Raw genomic sequence first — 16,749 nt, 5'->3', positions numbered from 1 at the left:
ATAAATTACTCACCCTCAAGTCATCCTAGGTGTATATGACTTTCTTCTTTCAGACAAATCCAGTCGGAGTTATATTAAAAATTGTCTTTCATCTTTCAAGCTCTATCGTTGTACTCAGCGGGTGTTGCATTCCTTCGGTTCAAAAGACGTGAAATAAAAAGCACCCTTCCACAAAAAAAAGTGTCTCACACGGCTCCGGGGGATGAACAAAGGCCTTCTGGAGCAAATTGATGCGTTTTTGTAAGAAAAATAACCATATTCAAAACGTAATAATCACTTGAATGTAGCTTGCGCCAACAGTTACACACAGAAGCAGTTCCGGGGGAATGACGTATGAGGTCAGCGCTGCGCATACGCCTCTGAAAGAAGAAAGTCATATACACCTAGGATGCTTCGGGGGTGAGTGAAACGCAGCCTATTTTCAATTTTGACTGAACTAACCCTTTAAGTATTAAGAAAGTCAGTAAATAAATGAGTGAAAATTTCATATGTAGAAACCAAAGCTAGTTTGTCAAAAGGGCTGTATCTCAGTAATACACAAATGATTGTGTTTTTTTTTTTAGTTTCTATATGCTGGTTTCAGGAGTTCAATATTTTTTTTTCAATTAGGACTAAATATAATTAAATTAGGACTTTTTTTAAAATTACGACATTTCCACAGTTTTTTCACAATTTTTCATAAAAAAACATTATAACACTATACTTTGTGCTAATTCAATTACCATGGTATTAAATCACAAAACTTAGTAAACACTTGATGACTGCAGCTTCTGTGAACCCCAGAAAAGTGAAAAAGGGCCCACTGTCACGGATTTATAAAAGCTTATGTCTTGAGCAAAGAAGGGAACACAATAATACTGGGATACAAGTGTCAACAATAATGAAAGTGGCTTTGAACAACTGAACTGTGTCTTTCATGTGTAGATGAAAAAATATGGTTTGTAAATCTTCCTTCTTCACTTTCTTGCCAAATCTGCACTGTCGTTTCTAATACAAGCATTAAAAAAAATACAAGTTACTTACTTTTTCACGGTTTCATGATTTTGTGCTTCATAATTAAAATACTGTTTCAATGCATCTGAAAAGACATTACATGGACTATAACATTTAATTACAGGCTCCCGATGTGGCAACTTACAACAAACAGTGACAAATCAGACAGTGTGTTAACAAAGGTTCAACGTGTTTTAAACAAACTGTCTTTTTCCCCCCCTAAGGCTGGAAATGTATAATAAAAAAAAACATTTTCTAGGCAAGACTATGTCTAGGTATATGCATATAGGCCTACAGAAATTGATGACTTGACCTGAAAATTGTGAAAACTAGGACAATTATAACATTAAGAGGTGTTTAATTGTCTTTTGGCACGGGTATGCATGAAGCAATTGAAAATGTTAAAAAAAATACTGCCATGGTTCACCCCTAAGAATTTGTCCCAGGTCATGTGAATTTTGGTGATGGCGTTGCCCTTAGTCCTTACTAGTTTAACAATAAATATCTTCTCATAGAATGCAGACAAGGATCTGAATGAATTACTTGCTCTATTGCGTCAGCTGGCACAGGTTTTAAAGGGGTCATATGATGCGATTTCAAGTTTTCCTTTCTCTTTGGAGTGTTACAAGCTGATTGTACATAGATAAGATCCATGAAGTTGCAAAGACTAAAGTCTCAAAACCAAAGAGATATTCTTTATCAAAGTTAAGACTCTGCAACGCCCCCCTAAAACGGCTCGTTCTAACACGCCCTCACATATCTACCTCACTATGTGGAAATATTTGCATAATGCCGCCCAAATGTTCACGCAAAGAAAGAAGGCGTGGTTTCAGTAACCGCAGTTAGTGTTGAAGCAGCCATGTCAGGGAGACGCTGTGTGTTTCTAGGCGAAAGCAAAAGCACTTTATTTGGCCTTCCGAAAGTAGATGCATTTAGGAATCTTTAAGATTACTTACAACAGAATAGCAATGCATTTTATGGACGACCGTTTCGTGAACCTAGGAGAGGAGGTATTTGTAGAAAACGAAGCGTTTGAGAGAGGCGGGGCATAGAGGACCTACAATAATGTACAGTATTTGAAAAATAATGTGTTTTTTAAACATTAAAGCATGTCAACATATTCTGTTACACCAAATACACAAAATAATTATCTTTAAAAAAGCATCATATGACCCCTTTAAAAGGCTCAACTGGCCAGATTTGGTTATGAAAGAAGTAAAAGATTGTTCAGTGACCATTTAACTCTCTCATGACGAAGAAACGGTGTCACTGTTACATAACAACTACAGGAATGGAGTGAATAATCTTAATAATGTATAACTTTTGTCGTGCAAGATTATTTATTTTTAACAGTCTAACTAAACATGGTTTATGCGCAAAAACTACAACTCCCATAAGTATGCGGATGTTACCCATGAGCGCTTGCTGCAGTCTTGCCGCATATTCCGGTGTCCTTTGCTTCTTCCTGTTCATTACGCACTCGATTTCATAGCATCAAAATGTCTGGACTTCTGCGGGGAAGCGCTCGGATCCGCAGGGTTCTGCGGGGATCAACCATCACCCAGCGAGCCAACATCGCTACGCGCCCTGCCAAGGATAAGTTTGGGCCCACTGTGAGTATCCGTAGAGGGCTAGTTGTTCACTCGGCAGCTCGTGAAGGGCAGGCCATGATCTCCTTGGCATTCACCTTTAGACTCACTGTGATGATCGGAAACAGAGTCATAAAATTCAGTTTAGTTTGAGTTTAGCTCTAATCCAGGTGTTGATTATGAATAGATCATATCTGTACTTCCGCATTAGTTTTGGACTGATGGGGTTTGGGGTTGAAACGGTAACGTTACCTAAAATCTTCTCGGCCGATCGCGGTTGTACGGTCGTGGTTTTTATATCTAATATAAGTTATTTTCCTTTAAAGAGTAACTAAAAAGTAATGTAACACTCGTCTTAAAGGTAATTTTGTTTATATTTCGTGCTATTTAAGAAACCGCGGCCATCGCAGATCAGCTTCCGCTAAGAAAAATAGTGCATTATATAACAACTGCTGTCAATAAGACAATACTGCAACAAGTTATGTATATAGTAGTATTACTCAAATCCAATTTAAAATGTATTTTTATATATTAATATTTTTCTAAATGCAGATGTTTCTGCTCAACGTGCCTAAATGAATACCTTAGATCTCGAGGGTATTTTTTTTATTACAGTTTGTTGTCTCAGTAGCCGTTTTAAGTCGCAAGATGGCACCAATTAGCTTGCATTTATATCAGAAGATAGAGACTGCGGAGTGATAGCAGAGATAATAAAATAGTACCTTTATGTTGCCATGAACCGTAAAATAAACCGAAAGCTCTACTAACAGCTCTTTGGTTCTTGTGTCTGTTTTCACAGGAGACAATAATTGGTCTGACCGTATTTTCTTTTACCATCCTGGGACCATCTGGGTGGGTTCTGGCCAACCTGGAAAACTACAAAAAGAAGGGCACTGCTGAGTCGGAGTGATCCACCGGTCATGGACTGAAAGCAGTTTGTCTGGTTTTATTGCTTTTAACACCTTGGGACCACCATCTCACAGACCTCCAGCTTACCTAAACAGCGGAACAGTTTCTCTCCTTTGAGCCACCCTGTTACCTCTCCATGCGACCGTTTACTTTCCTCCAAACACTTTGGTCTTTGTTACACTGAGGTGTTTGCTCCTTGTTACCAACTGTGTAATAACATGTAACCATGGGTGATTCAGTTCTCCTTAACTGGAGCGGTTACATTTGAAATAAAGTTATTTAAATCTTAAAATCTGCATCTCTCTGTTTTCCATTACTTTTTTGACAATACTGGAAAAAAGATATTGCTTTTCAGTAGCTTACATGAGGCAAGACACCAGTAACAAACTTGCATAGATGATTGATTTAAGTGTCATCTTAAAACAAAAATATAATAATAAACTAAAACAAATAAGTTACACCTATACTTCATTTTGAATATTTCTGGAAAAAAAAAGGCTAAATAGGGGTGTGTGTGTGTGTGTGTGTGTGTGTGTGTGAAATAATAGGTTGGCATTTTAAGGCCTTTTTAAATCTTGTAGTCTAGCAATTAAATGAGTTAACCCAATAACTCTGAAAGACTTGTACATAAAATATAAGATTAATGTTGATTAACATGTGTGAGGGAAATATTTTATATAATGGCCTCAGAAGGAGTCAAAATGGTATGTTCAATTTAGAACGTTCAGAAAAGTACATACTAAGGATGCTCAGATCAAAGACCATGCATCTATGATTAAAGAATATATACTTACCCAAAAAGCACTTAAAACAGTAGAACTAACAGTCATATGACAAACCAATGACCAGATGAGTATAACTAATTACAGTGAAGACTTGAGTGACATTGATTTTTACTCAACTATAAGGTATAAATATACATGTTCAGGGAGTCTCTCTTGGTTGTTGTGATCAGTGGGCTCCTGGCCATGAATAAACTTTTTATCCCTGGAAAGAGCAACTTGGGGGTTGTGTCTGGTATATGCTGCGCAGCTGAAGAATAGGAGTACTAAAGATTCTATGCTCAGAGGACCACAGCAGAGACAGTGCTAGTGTTGGAAAACTATAGACCCGCACTCGGGGTGAGGCTGTAATACTTGGAGTTAGTATTAATGATCCTGTGTCGGACCAGCGTATACCTGAGAAGGGCGGTGAGAGTGTATAGATGCTAAAGACCCGGTGCTCATGTGTGGTTTGAGGTAGTGATAGTAACTTCTTGACGGGATGCCATCACCACACTTCAGTGAGGGAAGTATTGGATTGTATTGAACTGGTACTGTAGTATTGTATTGCGTTATTGACAGCTGGAGGTTGTCTGTATTGTCCGCGGTAGAGAAGTCATTAGTTTTATATTAAGATGTATTCATATTGAGAATGTCCACGACACATGCTTAATCAAATGTTGCATATAGGTAGTTCTCAAAATAAGGTCACACAGATACAAGTCACTTATTTTTTTTTTTGTCTTGAAAAACATTTCAAATATTCAAGAAGCCCCATATTTGGTGGCTGTTTGCAATCATCCCTTACAAAAATTAACCCAGGTTTTACTACAAAAAAAATAAAATAAAACCAACCAACCATGGTTACTATAGTTAAACCACGGTAACCACAAATTAACCATGGTTTTGCTACACTAACCATAGTTTAACCATGGCATTTGTAGTAAAACTGTGGTTATACCAATGGTAATCAATTAGCCAAAAATCAATGGTTAATTTTCCTAAGGGATGGTCTGAACATTTTTAATTTCCTCCTTTTTTAACACACCTGATTCAGATCATTGGCTAATTTTGGAGAGAATCCCATTAACTGAACTGAGTGTCACATGGCATCATTATAAAACTTGACATTTTATTAAAATATATAACATTTTCACTATTATTTTCCATGCACACATTCAAATAAGTACACGGTACATATAACCATTTAGCCTTTATCTCGGAAACATTCAACATTATTTAATGGTATAATGTATGTATTTGAGTTTGATATAGTATTTGTGTTTAGTAAATTAATCATCTATGAGAGCTTGCCATCTGTGAAAAAAAAAGTTAGTAATTATGTCAAAATGTATACTTACCACCAGCTTTTATGGGAGAAAACCGAACTCAATTCAACCCATTCAGACAGGCAACCATTTTAACACATGTAAAACAATTGTACGATCGAGATATTCAGGTAAAGAATCTCAGCCGGAAGTGGGTTGATCTCCAGCGGTTCCAATCAATCAGGTGACCGGAAATGACTGTTCAGCAGGAACATGGCGGAGGAGCAACAGCAGATCTCTCAAAAAGAGACTGATGGTGAGAAGTACTTTACCCCAACTTTGCCAGAATCAGTGTATGTTTATATCGGTTTGCACATGCCGATGCTCTTTCGAGCTGTGTGAAGCGCATGAGCTGATTGGATGAGTAGCTAGCGCTTTGTTAACTTGCTAACAACAATAGCTGAGAGTCCATTGTTTATGTTTTAAAGCACTTGTTTCAGTGTCCAGATCGTAATAATATGCTATATACGGTCATTAGCGTTATATAAACATTTAATAAACGAAAATGCTCCGAAGTGTGACACATACGCGTTTAAAAAAAAACACTGCACTGTGAAACTAATGTAAAAATACCATTACACTCGTAGTAACATCAATAATAATGTTTAAGTTTGACCATGTTCAATTATGGTTTTTGCCAGTTTTCAAGTAACTGTCAAATTTTACACTTATTTGCGTTTGTTCTTTGACAGGGCTGAATTGTCTTGCACATGATGAAGCTATTATTGCACAGCAAGATAAAATTCAACAAGAGGTAACTGTTGAGTCATTCTCTCAATAATTAGTATTTTTGTAATGTTATGTGATGCTTTACACACACATTGGTCCTCTAGAATAAAAGATCTTACTGCAATGCACTCAACAAGTGATGTTTTTGCTTTGGTACAATTTCATGAAATGTATTAATATAAGCGTTGTTATAGTTTAACCCATCCTGAATGTCACCGTAGATATCGACCAGTATTCCTCTGGTGTCAGAAAGACAGGAACTTTCTGTCCTTAAGCGAGAGTATGCTGACGATGACACCATTTACCAGCAGAAGATAAGAGTAAGTGAACCATTACAATAGAGAATGAATGTTAATGGAATGTTATGCATAAATTATTATGCACTTATCTTTGTCTTTTATCTCCATTATCTAGTCACATACCATAGAGCTAAGAGAGCATTAGTTTATTTATGCACAAATATGTCCAAGCTTCCCCATCTCTGACTGTTCTTTATAACAATTTAAACTGTTTTGTCAACAGGACTTGCAGAAGAAGTACTCATCTATACGCAAAACACGGCCAGATGGGAACTGTTTCTACAGAGCCTTTGGTTTCTCACATCTGGAGTCTTTACTTGAAAACAGCAAAGAATTACATGGGTAACCACCTGCCAGCCTACGTTCAGCTGAAGTTAATGAACACTGTTTATTCCTTTGGTTGAATAAATGATTTCTACTCTACAAAACTGAATATTAAACATTAAATATGTTCTAAACGACACTGACTGTTTGACATCACACACTGTTTTCACTTTCAGTGTTGACAGACAAACTTCTTGTTGTGTCAAGCCTGTTAAGATCATTTATGTGAAAGTATGAGGAGAAGATAATGGTCTCAAGTAGCTTCTGTAACCTTTAGTACATTCCTCCAAGTCTCTGTTTGGTTATGTTCACTTGGCAGGTTCAAGGCTATAGCTGCCAAGAGTAAACTGGATCTTGTGAGCCAAGGTTTCACAGAATTCACCATTGAAGATTTTCACAACACAGTAAGTCTTTAGATGAGTGTGAACTAATATGTTTCTGGCATGTTTTACATTTGGCAACGATTCTTTTAACGCTTACTGATGCAGCGTGTAGCTTTTCATTTCAGAAGATGTACCCGTATCCATATTCCAGGATGACAATGACAAGATTCATTGGGCTCAAATTGTGAAATAGTGGTTCAGCGAGCATGAGGAATCATTTTCACACATGAATTGGTAACCATAGAGTCTTGGCCTTAACCCCACTGAAAGTCTTTGGGATGTGATGGAGTTAGCTTTAAAGAAGGGTTTGAGTCTCCCATCGTCAATACAAGATCTTGGCCAAAAATTAATGCAACTCTTGATGGAATTAATTGTTGTGATGTTGCATAATGTTGTTGAAACAATGCCACTACGAAAGCACATCCCAAAGACTTCAAATAGGGTTTAGGTCAGGACTCTGTGATGGCCAGTCTTTCACAACTTGAGCCTAATGAATTTTGTCATTGTCATCCTGGAATATTTACATGGGTACTTCTTCCGACATAGTTGTTGAAGTAATAAAAAGCTACACATTGCATCAATTAGGGTTGAAAGAATTGTTGCCAAACATACAACATGCTATATACAGCATGCTATATTAATCACTGCAATAAAGATTCAATCTTCAACTCTTTAGTATTTGCTTAATTAAATGTTTGGCCAGCCATTGTATATACTATTAGTATTTATTAATATTTCAAGTGAGTTTTTTTTTTTATATTTTAAGGTTTTATTTTAATTGTAGTTTAAGTGAGTCATTTAGTTGATTTTGACATTTTTATTATTTTACACACACACACACACACACACACACACACACACACATTTCTATTTAGCTTTAATTCAGTTTGTTTTATTCATTTTAGTACTTTAGTACTTGTGAAGACGTGTGTGACCAACAGAAGATCAATATGTTACAGCACGTCCTCTTAGCTGAATTAAAAGAACTTTAAAGCTGAAGGTTTTTTTTTAGCATCATTTCACTAAACTAAATTGTAATAGTTTTAGCTTACAACACTGGAAATCAAATCAGTCCTGCTACTTTGTGTTTTTACAATACATGAGTACAACATTTGAGGTCTCAAAACTCCTGTTTGCCTTATTCTTTCAGTAATAATCTTAAATGAGTTTCATGTATAATGAATTTCCTCTTGTCTTTTTCACTCCAGTTCATGGACTTGATTGAGACTTGTGATAAGCAAGTGTCTGTAGGTGAGCTACTCAGCTCCTTTAATGAGCAGAGCGTTTCCGATTATCTTGTCGTCTATCTGCGGCTGGTGACCTCTGGGTACCTGCAGAGAGAGGAAGACTTCTTCCAGCACTTCATAGAGGGTGGCCGCACCTTAGGGTAATCTATGCAATTTTATTGTTAATTTATTACTATTTTTATTATTTTACACACACACACACACACACACACACACACACACACATTTCTATTTAGCTTTAATTCAGTTTGTTTTATTCATTTTAGTACTTTAGTACTTGTGAAGACGTGTGTGACCAACAGAAGATCAATATGTTACAGCACGTCCTCTTAGCTGAATTAAAAGAACTTTAAAGCTGAAGGTTTTTTTTTAGCATCATTTCACTAAACTAAATTGTAATAGTTTTAGCTTACAACACTGGAAATCAAATCAGTCCTGCTACTTTGTGTTTTTACAATACATGAGTACAACATTTGAGGTCTCAAAACTCCTGTTTGCCTTATTCTTTCAGTAATAATCTTAAATGAGTTTCATGTATAATGAATTTCCTCTTGTCTTGTTCACTCCAGTTCATGGACTTGATTGAGACTTGTGATAAGCAAGTGTCTGTAGGTGAGCTACTCAGCTCCTTTAATGAGCAGAGCGTTTCCGATTATCTTGTCGTCTATCTGCGGCTGGTGACCTCTGGGTACCTGCAGAGAGAGGAAGACTTCTTCCAGCACTTCATAGAGGGTGGCCGCACCGTTCGAGAGTTTTGCCAACAGGTGACACTGAACAACACGTCCTTTCTGACTTGTGTCTCTTTGTTGCAATTTTGAAGATGTGATTTAATTTTCATCCAGTTCTTGTAGAGTAACCTGGTCTTCAATGACTTTGCAACATTTTAAACCAGCATGTCATTCTGTTTTGGCCAGGAGGTGGAGCCCATGTCCAAAGAGAGTGACCACATTCACATTATAGCTCTGGCTCAGGCTTTAAATGTGTGCATCCAGGTGGAGTACATGGATCGAGGAGAGGGAGGAACAGTCAATCACCACATATTCCCTGAAGACGGAGAGCCCAAGATTTTCCTTCTCTACAGACCGGGCCACTATGACATACTGTACAATTAACAGATCTGCATCTAACGCTGCTAAGGCCTCGTCTGTTTCTGTGCTGTGGGTTTGACTCAACTCTAAACCTGTGAAATGTGAACACGAGAGTCCAGCACTCAACATTGCAATTTCCTGTCAAAACCCCCTCAAGACTCTTGGGGAATTTTGGAGATTTTGTTATAACAAGCACTGGACATTGTACAGTTTTCTTTGAATAACCTGTATCACTTTTTTTCAGTTGTATGTACAGTATATGGTTATTTCTTTTAGTTGTGTGTGTGTGTGTGTTTTTTTTTTTTTTTTTTGGCTTGTTGCTTGTAGTTGAAGACTGCCCGTCGTTTATGATAGGGATGGAATTGCTTTAACATGTTTGGCTGTATTTGACTTTCATGAGAATAAAAAGAACTTGCAGTAGTCATAGTTTGGATAGCCATGTTATTGTTTAATGTGTGTTTAAAAAAAATCCAAAATGGTCTTAATTAAAAAAAAAAAAAAGGTGTGTCCATGCTGCAAATTAAGTAGGAAATGCACTGACAAAAAACAGCATGGTTCCTCTCACAGAAGAGAGATGAAGGATCTTGCCCCATCACCTTTGGCCGGCAGCACTTCCACAGAATCACAGAATGAAGGAGGGATGAAGACGTTCGGGTCCTCGATTCCTTCCACTAGGTCAAAGAAGCTATGGAAAGAAGAAATGGGTTAACAAATCGTGTCTAACATATACACACACACGTATGTACAGATGCCCTATATTTAAGTATTAATGTTTAAAATGTTTACTCCGAGACTATTATATTAAGGTTACATTTGTCCAAAAAAAAACTTTTTTTTTTCATGCTTGAGGAAATCTTGTACAGCATTCATGAAGCACACATTTTGTTAAATTTATGTGCATGCTATTCTTGCATGAAGGCGGCCTTGATCAGAGGAAGAGGAAAGGCAATGTAAACATGTGTAATTGGTTAAGAGAGTCACCTTTGCATAATCTGTTCTTCTTCATCAGTATACTACAAATGTGGTTAGGTTAAGGACAAGATTGCAGACTTGATTACAAGAAGTATTATCCATGGGTTTTTGGTTTTAATGAAAAGCAGATTTAAACATGGTTACAGTATTTGTATGGGACGGGCCAGCCTTTGTCTGACCAGTCTACTTGACTAACCTTGTCATTATGGTTAATTCCCCTTTCTGTGTGAAATCCAGGGTGTAGAGAGGTACACAGCCAAACGCAGTGAAGGTCAGCAGGTAGCTTTCTGCAAAGAAAAGTACAAAGAACATAAGCCAACTAGCAAGAGAAGTTAGAGAGCAAATTTTACATTGGTTTACTCAACCTGAAATGATAAGCATATTTATTATATATCCATATATCAATATAACACTATGTAACTTTAGTTTAGGGACCAATTCTCACTATTAACTAGTTGCTTATAAGCATGCATATTACCATATTGCCTGTGTATTATACTTACAAAGCACATATTAATGGCTCATTCTGTGTGATCATATTTTAGATTCCTTAATTCTACCTCTGACGTAATAACTACATTACTATGTAATAAGCAGCAAATTAATTGAGTTTATTGATGTGTGTGTTTTATTTTTAAACTGAATTGTAAAAGTGAATAATTCGCTAAATCAAATGGTCAGCTCTGAAAAGAAGACGAAAATATAGATATATAGAAATATAGACCAAAAACAGAAGACAAAATTACATCTGACTATTACAAAACAATTTTTCATAAATTGAAATAAAGCACAGGGATTTTTGAACTTGGTTAAAATCTCTCCATCAATCTTTATTATTTATTATATTTAATTGTTTATTATATTTCATATTTGTTATAATTATATTTAATTGTTTATTATGTTAATTATTACAGTGTGGAAATAGTAGTCTTTTAAGTTGAAAACAATGAGAGTTTTAAAAAGTTAAAAAAATGTTTATGTTTTTATACATTTGTATTATAGCCTGTGCTGGATGTTAAAAACCTGACTGAGATTCATCATGCAGCATAATGGCGCACATTACCTTTTGTTTCCTCCACTGTTCCATTCCAGTTATTGACCAGCAGTCCTTGTCCTGGTATAGAGCTGCTACCCAAGACCATTTGATTCAGGAAATGGGCATCATGGGGAACCCCAATATGTCTGAATGGTTCCTTTAATGCTGTCTTAATACAAGTTTGATTGTGGTAGTGGATCTCATAGCTGACTCCCTGTGGAGAGGAGAGCAAACTATTAGCAAGAGTCAGCAACACAATGCCCAGTGATGAACTTTACAAAATTTATGTTTTGCTATTTATCCATAAACTGTGGTACTTTACCTCTCTAAAGAACAGAAGCCTGTCAACAAAGAAGGTCAGGCTGGTTGCCTTCCTTTCCAGCTGCTAGAACTCGGATATTCTGTCCATAGGCATCATAAGAAAATTTCTCAAAAACTTGGAGGGAAAGAGAGAGAACACTTTCACATAACTCACAGTTAGCATTTACATGACTTGAGGTAGTATTCGGTAGAGATAAGAAAACTAGTAAAGGTGGGTCAGTGCCTTACCGTGGGTCAGTGCCCCCTCAAGCAAAGGTGGAGACTCTGGAAGTCAAGAGAGAGTGAAAAGGTTTATTTAAACTTCTCAAAGAAGCAAGCATAAATTCATTTTTGTTCTTTCAACTGTTAAAGCTCTATAAAGTTTACTATAATGTGCAGGCAAAAGACAAAAGGTCAGGAGGTCTTACTGCAGGGTTCAGGCCTCTGTGCAGAGCTGCTGAGAATCAGGCTCAGGCAAACTGGGATCAGAAACAGGATCTTCATCGTACAGTGCTGACAAACAGGAGCCAAAGCGACTAGCAGTAGTGTTTCCAAGTCCGGCCCTTCTTATATCATCAGCTCCGGATCTTCATTCCATGTTTTCAGTCCTACTCACACTGGGCCTTCTGGGTATCTAGTCAGTGCTTTAGTTCAATAGAAGTCTTAAAGGTGGTAAAACTTAACTGTATGTAATACTTGGAATTTCAATCCTAACGTAAGAGCAAAATAGAAGGAAGACTGGACAGAAGTTCCAATATAGGAAATACTGTCAGGTTTCTCTGGAGATGATGGGTGACAGGTAAAACCTGAACTGGAGTAAAATTCCTCTTAGTCACATGACAAAAACTCATATTATGATCTCAGATTTGCTTGCCACAGGTCAATGTTCAAGTGCAGGTGCTAGTCATATAATAATTTACAGAGAAAAACAAGATCATCTGATGATATTAAACACTAAAATAAGTTGTTGCACTTGGCAAAAACTGTCAATTTGACACATCTGATGATTTTAACTTTCCAAAAAGGATATACCTGCTAAAAAAAACAAAAAAACATCTTAAATTATCCTAAGAAGATTTGTTGATCTCCCTGCCTGGTGCAGGCTGCTGGCTTGCTGGTCTGGGGCTTGTTTTAGTTTTGGGCTAAACCCAAACCCAGCTACGACCAGCAAATCATGTTATTATAATTAAAAAACTTTTTCAGCAGGGACCCTGTGTTCACAGCTCTTATTACATGGGTTTCTGAAAGACTTGATTCTAATTGGTCAATCACAGAATCCAGCCATCTGATATTTCCCAATATTCACTGCTGTACCAAGAAAATAAAAGTAGCAATGAAAACAAAGAACTATATACCATAAATGACAAAAAAGCAACACTTCTGACATCCTAATGTAACTTAAATACCTGTGCCATTCCACTGCCAGCATAAATAACATTCTGACTGCTGTCCATCTGAAGTTTACTGGGGTAAGTAAGGGTGAATCAAGCCTCAACACGTTGAACACATTTTAGCAACTGCACAAGGCAACATCAAAGAAAACACTTAAGGGTTAAGTGCTTCATTTATAGAGTTCTCGTGTTCTCATGTACACACCTTTCCCTTTGACATACAGATTTATACAGTCTGGATTACTGTTTTGATTACTTCTTTACTACAGTCAAAGTACGACAAGCACGGCTCATCTGTCAGGAGATCCATTCAACTTATATGACCTGCGATGTGGCTTCTTTGATCACAGAAGCTGGGAGACGGTTACTTATTGTTGAGTTCAAGAATAAATACATAGTTGAACATAATTTAGTGTGATATTTTCTTTCGTTCAATCTTTTGCATTAAATGTCCTGTAATTACAGTTTATCTGAATTCTTGGCAGGATCAGAGCATTGTATTCAGGGTTTTAAAGCTGGAGTCACCTGATTTAGCACAGATGAATCCCACACAATTGATTTCATTTACCGTTTTATTATCGTGGACCTTTGAAGTTGCAAGAAACGCTGTTGACCCTTCAGTGCACTATTGTGTGCTCAGTGAGTGAGATCACTGGCAGAGTATTCACTAAGGAGTCATTAGTTAGATGTGGACTTTTCCTCTTCTTGCTCATTCAAATAGCCCTTGTATTGTTTTTAAAATTGTTGATTAAAAAAGAAAAGCAGACAAGGCAGAAATGTAAGGTTTGTATTTTTGTTGAAGGTAAGTTTGCCGATTTTCAACTAATTTTCAACCTGTGTATTACATTGTCGGTAGTGTTAGTAAATGAACAAGCTGTATTATTTTGTCTGTGTTACCTGCACCAAGATTGTTTATTTGTAAGTAAAAGTCTGCTGGATGACATAAATTGTGTCATCTGGCAGACTTTTAAAAAAGCTCCAGGGCAGATCGTACTTCCACATTTTTGTATCCTTGCTCATGGATAGTGTAATTGAGTCAAGTGCATTATGGGTGTTTAAGTTTTGCTAATTTTTTTCACCATAGCACTTTTTCTCTGTTTTGTATCAATCGATTTTTACAAAATCTACTAGACAGCCAACTTTTATTAAAAACCCATCTTGCCAGCAGTGAATCGTCCCTATAAAGCGCTTTATTAAAGGGTGAGTTCATCCAAAAACGAAAATTCCAAATCACTCTTTTTATTGTGTGGAACATAAAAGAAGATATTACTGGGAAATGTCTTACTTTTGGAAGTTGTTTTTTTCTCTCCTTACAATGGAAGTCAATGGTCATCAAAACTGTCTGGTTACCAATATTTTTCAAAATATTTTCTTGTGTGTTCCACAGAAGACAGAAGCTCATAGAGGTTTGGAACCACATGAGGCAAGTTATGACAGAATTTTTATTTTTGGGTGAACCATCCCTTTAAAACAGTTCTTTGGTAAAATGGCTGCAAAAGTGTCGAAATGGTTCTTTTGAGGTGGGACTGCTTTACAAGGTGGAGGATCGTAATTCCAGCTCCATGTAAATGGCAAAGAGGTAATACCTGGATGAAGCTGTCTGCATTCTTCTCAATTGTAATTAATTATAATTATTAACATTATTTGTATCAATTTGTAATTATTGAATATTAAAGTTAATTTAACTGCTTTTATTTATTTATTTATTTTTTGCACGTACCAAACCTTTGACTTAAAACTATTCTGAAAGACTGAAAGGTTGTAGACATGAAAAGAAGTCCATTTAAAGGTCCCCTGAAATGCTTAGAAACCATAATAGACTGTAATGTTACTCTATGTGTTGACGTCATTTTAACTGAAACAGGAAGACAGGGCGGGACATATCAAGCAGCCCCGCCCCTTTTTAAAATAGCCAATAGCGTTCCTTTATATCACAGCTTGCTTTGGGCTAGAGCTGTTCAGAGCTGTTGAGCTCCATAAAGCAGCATTTGACAGGGAATGCCAGCCACAATCTCATCCATATTGCTATAAAATATAGCATTCTGTGTAGAATTCAAATAGCTCCGATACATTTTGTGGTCTGCGCCGACTCGCGCATGTGATCCGCTCCGTGCTATCGTGTCTCTGGACCGGAGCAGAGTGTGTGTGATTAGTGTGTGGTTAGCGTGACACAGCGCGAAACCAGACTTCTTTTTTTCCACAATGGAAAGCATATTTACACTGTTTGAGTCGTTCCCTGTCCCCTATATAGTGCACTACGTGACATTCACTGTACAGAAAACACTAATTCTGCGGACAAGTGACCGATTTCAACTGCGGCTTCAGCGTCTATTTTATAGTGTAGGGGGCGGGCGCTTCGGATTCTAGAGAGCATTTGATTGGACAGAAAGTTTGATGAGAAGCTGAAGTACGATGTGACGTAAAACAAATCGTTGTGCCGTTTTGGCGGAAGTGACGAACTGCAAGTTTGAACGCTTATATCTTCTAAATGAGAATTCTGTCACTGTTTTGGAGCACACTGCCTTATAGATAACCTTAAGACTAACATATTGATACTAACACCCAAAAAACGTTCATTTTGATTTCATGGGGACTTTAATAATTGTTAGCTATTTATATGCTGCTGTCAAAAATGAAAAAAAAAATGATTTAATTGAATACATGACTACTATTTCACTGTCAGTGAAAAAAGTGCACCACAAAATGTAGTTATGGCATCAACAAGCAGGTAAAAAGTGCTTTACAGATATTTATATATCATTTCCCATCCCTTCCATGTCCCTTCCTGGTATCCTCAACAGAAATTCTAATGTAGTGAGTTTGGGGAGGGACTATCAGTTTTTCTGACCAATAGGAGATACAGTGAGTTTTCAGGAAAACGCCTGTTATTTCCGGTTGGTACCACTAGTGGTGCAAAAATGATACACTTCACCTGTAAGCAACCTAGCATATTCAGAATGCAGGATGATACAGATAACAGTTGTTGCATTTGGTATGGCCAATTTTTTTTCTCATGAGTTGAAATAATCTGTTAATTGAGTGATTAATGTGTGCATAGCTTCATCACAGAGACACATGTGAACCCTCGGTGAGCGTGATTTGACCAAGTAGAACATGTTCCTGGATCAACATCCTAGTAATCAACCAATCAGAATTGAGAGATAACGTTTCAGGAAATGTCAGTTTTAGGCTTACAATCAGGATTAGGTGATTCTACACCCTTGTTAATCAGCTATCATTTCCCTCTGATTTTAGGAATAAATTATGGGTAAATTTAGGTTTAGGGGTAGGGATTGGGTTAAGTCTGTATTTTTGGACAGTAATGTTGATCCAGGATCAACAAATGATGTTGATCCAGGAACATGTCTTACTTGGGAAAATCACGGCGACCGTGAACCCT

The 16,749-nt window shown here is 37.0% G+C and overlaps 2 protein-coding genes, 1 long non-coding RNA gene and 1 pseudogene across 3 annotated transcripts in view; 2 read left to right on the top strand and 2 right to left on the bottom strand.

Annotated features, from left to right (window-relative positions):
* LOC107684720 (uncharacterized) overlaps positions 1 to 5,692 on the bottom strand; it is a 6,302-nt gene extending 610 nt beyond the window's left edge. The window contains exon 1 of the long non-coding RNA XR_001633885.1: positions 5,614 to 5,692. This is a non-coding gene — a long non-coding RNA (uncharacterized LOC107684720). The remainder of the gene's footprint in view (positions 1 to 5,613) is intronic.
* On the top strand, positions 2,427 to 3,783 carry LOC107684718 (cytochrome c oxidase subunit 8B, mitochondrial-like). The gene is made up of 2 exons (XM_016481059.1): positions 2,427 to 2,606; positions 3,382 to 3,783. Exons 1-2 carry the CDS (start codon positions 2,493 to 2,495, stop codon positions 3,490 to 3,492), a joined length of 225 nt encoding a protein of 74 aa, XP_016336545.1. The 5' UTR covers positions 2,427 to 2,492; the 3' UTR covers positions 3,493 to 3,783.
* Positions 5,693 to 5,758: 66 nt separating the features above from the next.
* On the top strand, positions 5,759 to 10,072 carry LOC107684717 (ubiquitin thioesterase OTUB1-like). Its single transcript, XM_016481058.1, has 7 exons — positions 5,759 to 5,836; positions 6,273 to 6,334; positions 6,531 to 6,629; positions 6,832 to 6,950; positions 7,252 to 7,336; positions 9,132 to 9,326; positions 9,477 to 10,072. The coding sequence occupies exons 1-7, from the start codon at positions 5,794 to 5,796 to the stop codon at positions 9,672 to 9,674; spliced, it is 801 nt and encodes a 266-aa protein (XP_016336544.1). The 5' UTR covers positions 5,759 to 5,793; the 3' UTR covers positions 9,675 to 10,072.
* Positions 10,073 to 10,176: 104 nt separating this feature from the next.
* Positions 10,177 to 12,483, bottom strand: LOC107684741 (ependymin-like; annotated as a pseudogene).
* Positions 12,484 to 16,749: the final 4,266 nt, after the last annotated feature.

This window comes from Sinocyclocheilus anshuiensis, unplaced genomic scaffold (genome assembly GCF_001515605.1).
Source record: "Sinocyclocheilus anshuiensis isolate Anshui unplaced genomic scaffold, SAMN03320099.WGS_v1.1 scaffold509, whole genome shotgun sequence".
NCBI lineage: Eukaryota > Metazoa > Chordata > Actinopteri > Cypriniformes > Cyprinidae > Sinocyclocheilus > Sinocyclocheilus anshuiensis.
The sequence above is the reverse complement of the archived record's forward strand: the minus strand, read 5'-3'. Positions and strand labels throughout refer to the sequence as shown.

What these genes read in the sequence shown, in the direction of transcription:
- LOC107684718 (XM_016481059.1), top strand. Translation starts at nt 2,493, where the DNA reads ATGTCTGGACTTCTGCGGGGAAGCGCTCGGATCCGCAGGGTTCTGCGG. An exon ending in AGGATAAGTTTGGGCCCACT is followed by an intron (nt 2,607 to 3,381) that starts GTGAGTATCCGT and finishes CTGTTTTCACAG; the next exon opens with GAGACAATAATTGGTCTGAC.
- LOC107684717 (XM_016481058.1), top strand. Translation starts at nt 5,794, where the DNA reads ATGGCGGAGGAGCAACAGCAGATCTCTCAAAAAGAGACTGATG. An exon ending in CTCTCAAAAAGAGACTGATG is followed by an intron (nt 5,837 to 6,272) that starts GTGAGAAGTACT and finishes GTTCTTTGACAG; the next exon opens with GGCTGAATTGTCTTGCACAT. An exon ending in TTGAAGATTTTCACAACACA is followed by an intron (nt 7,337 to 9,131) that starts GTAAGTCTTTAG and finishes TGTTCACTCCAG; the next exon opens with TTCATGGACTTGATTGAGAC.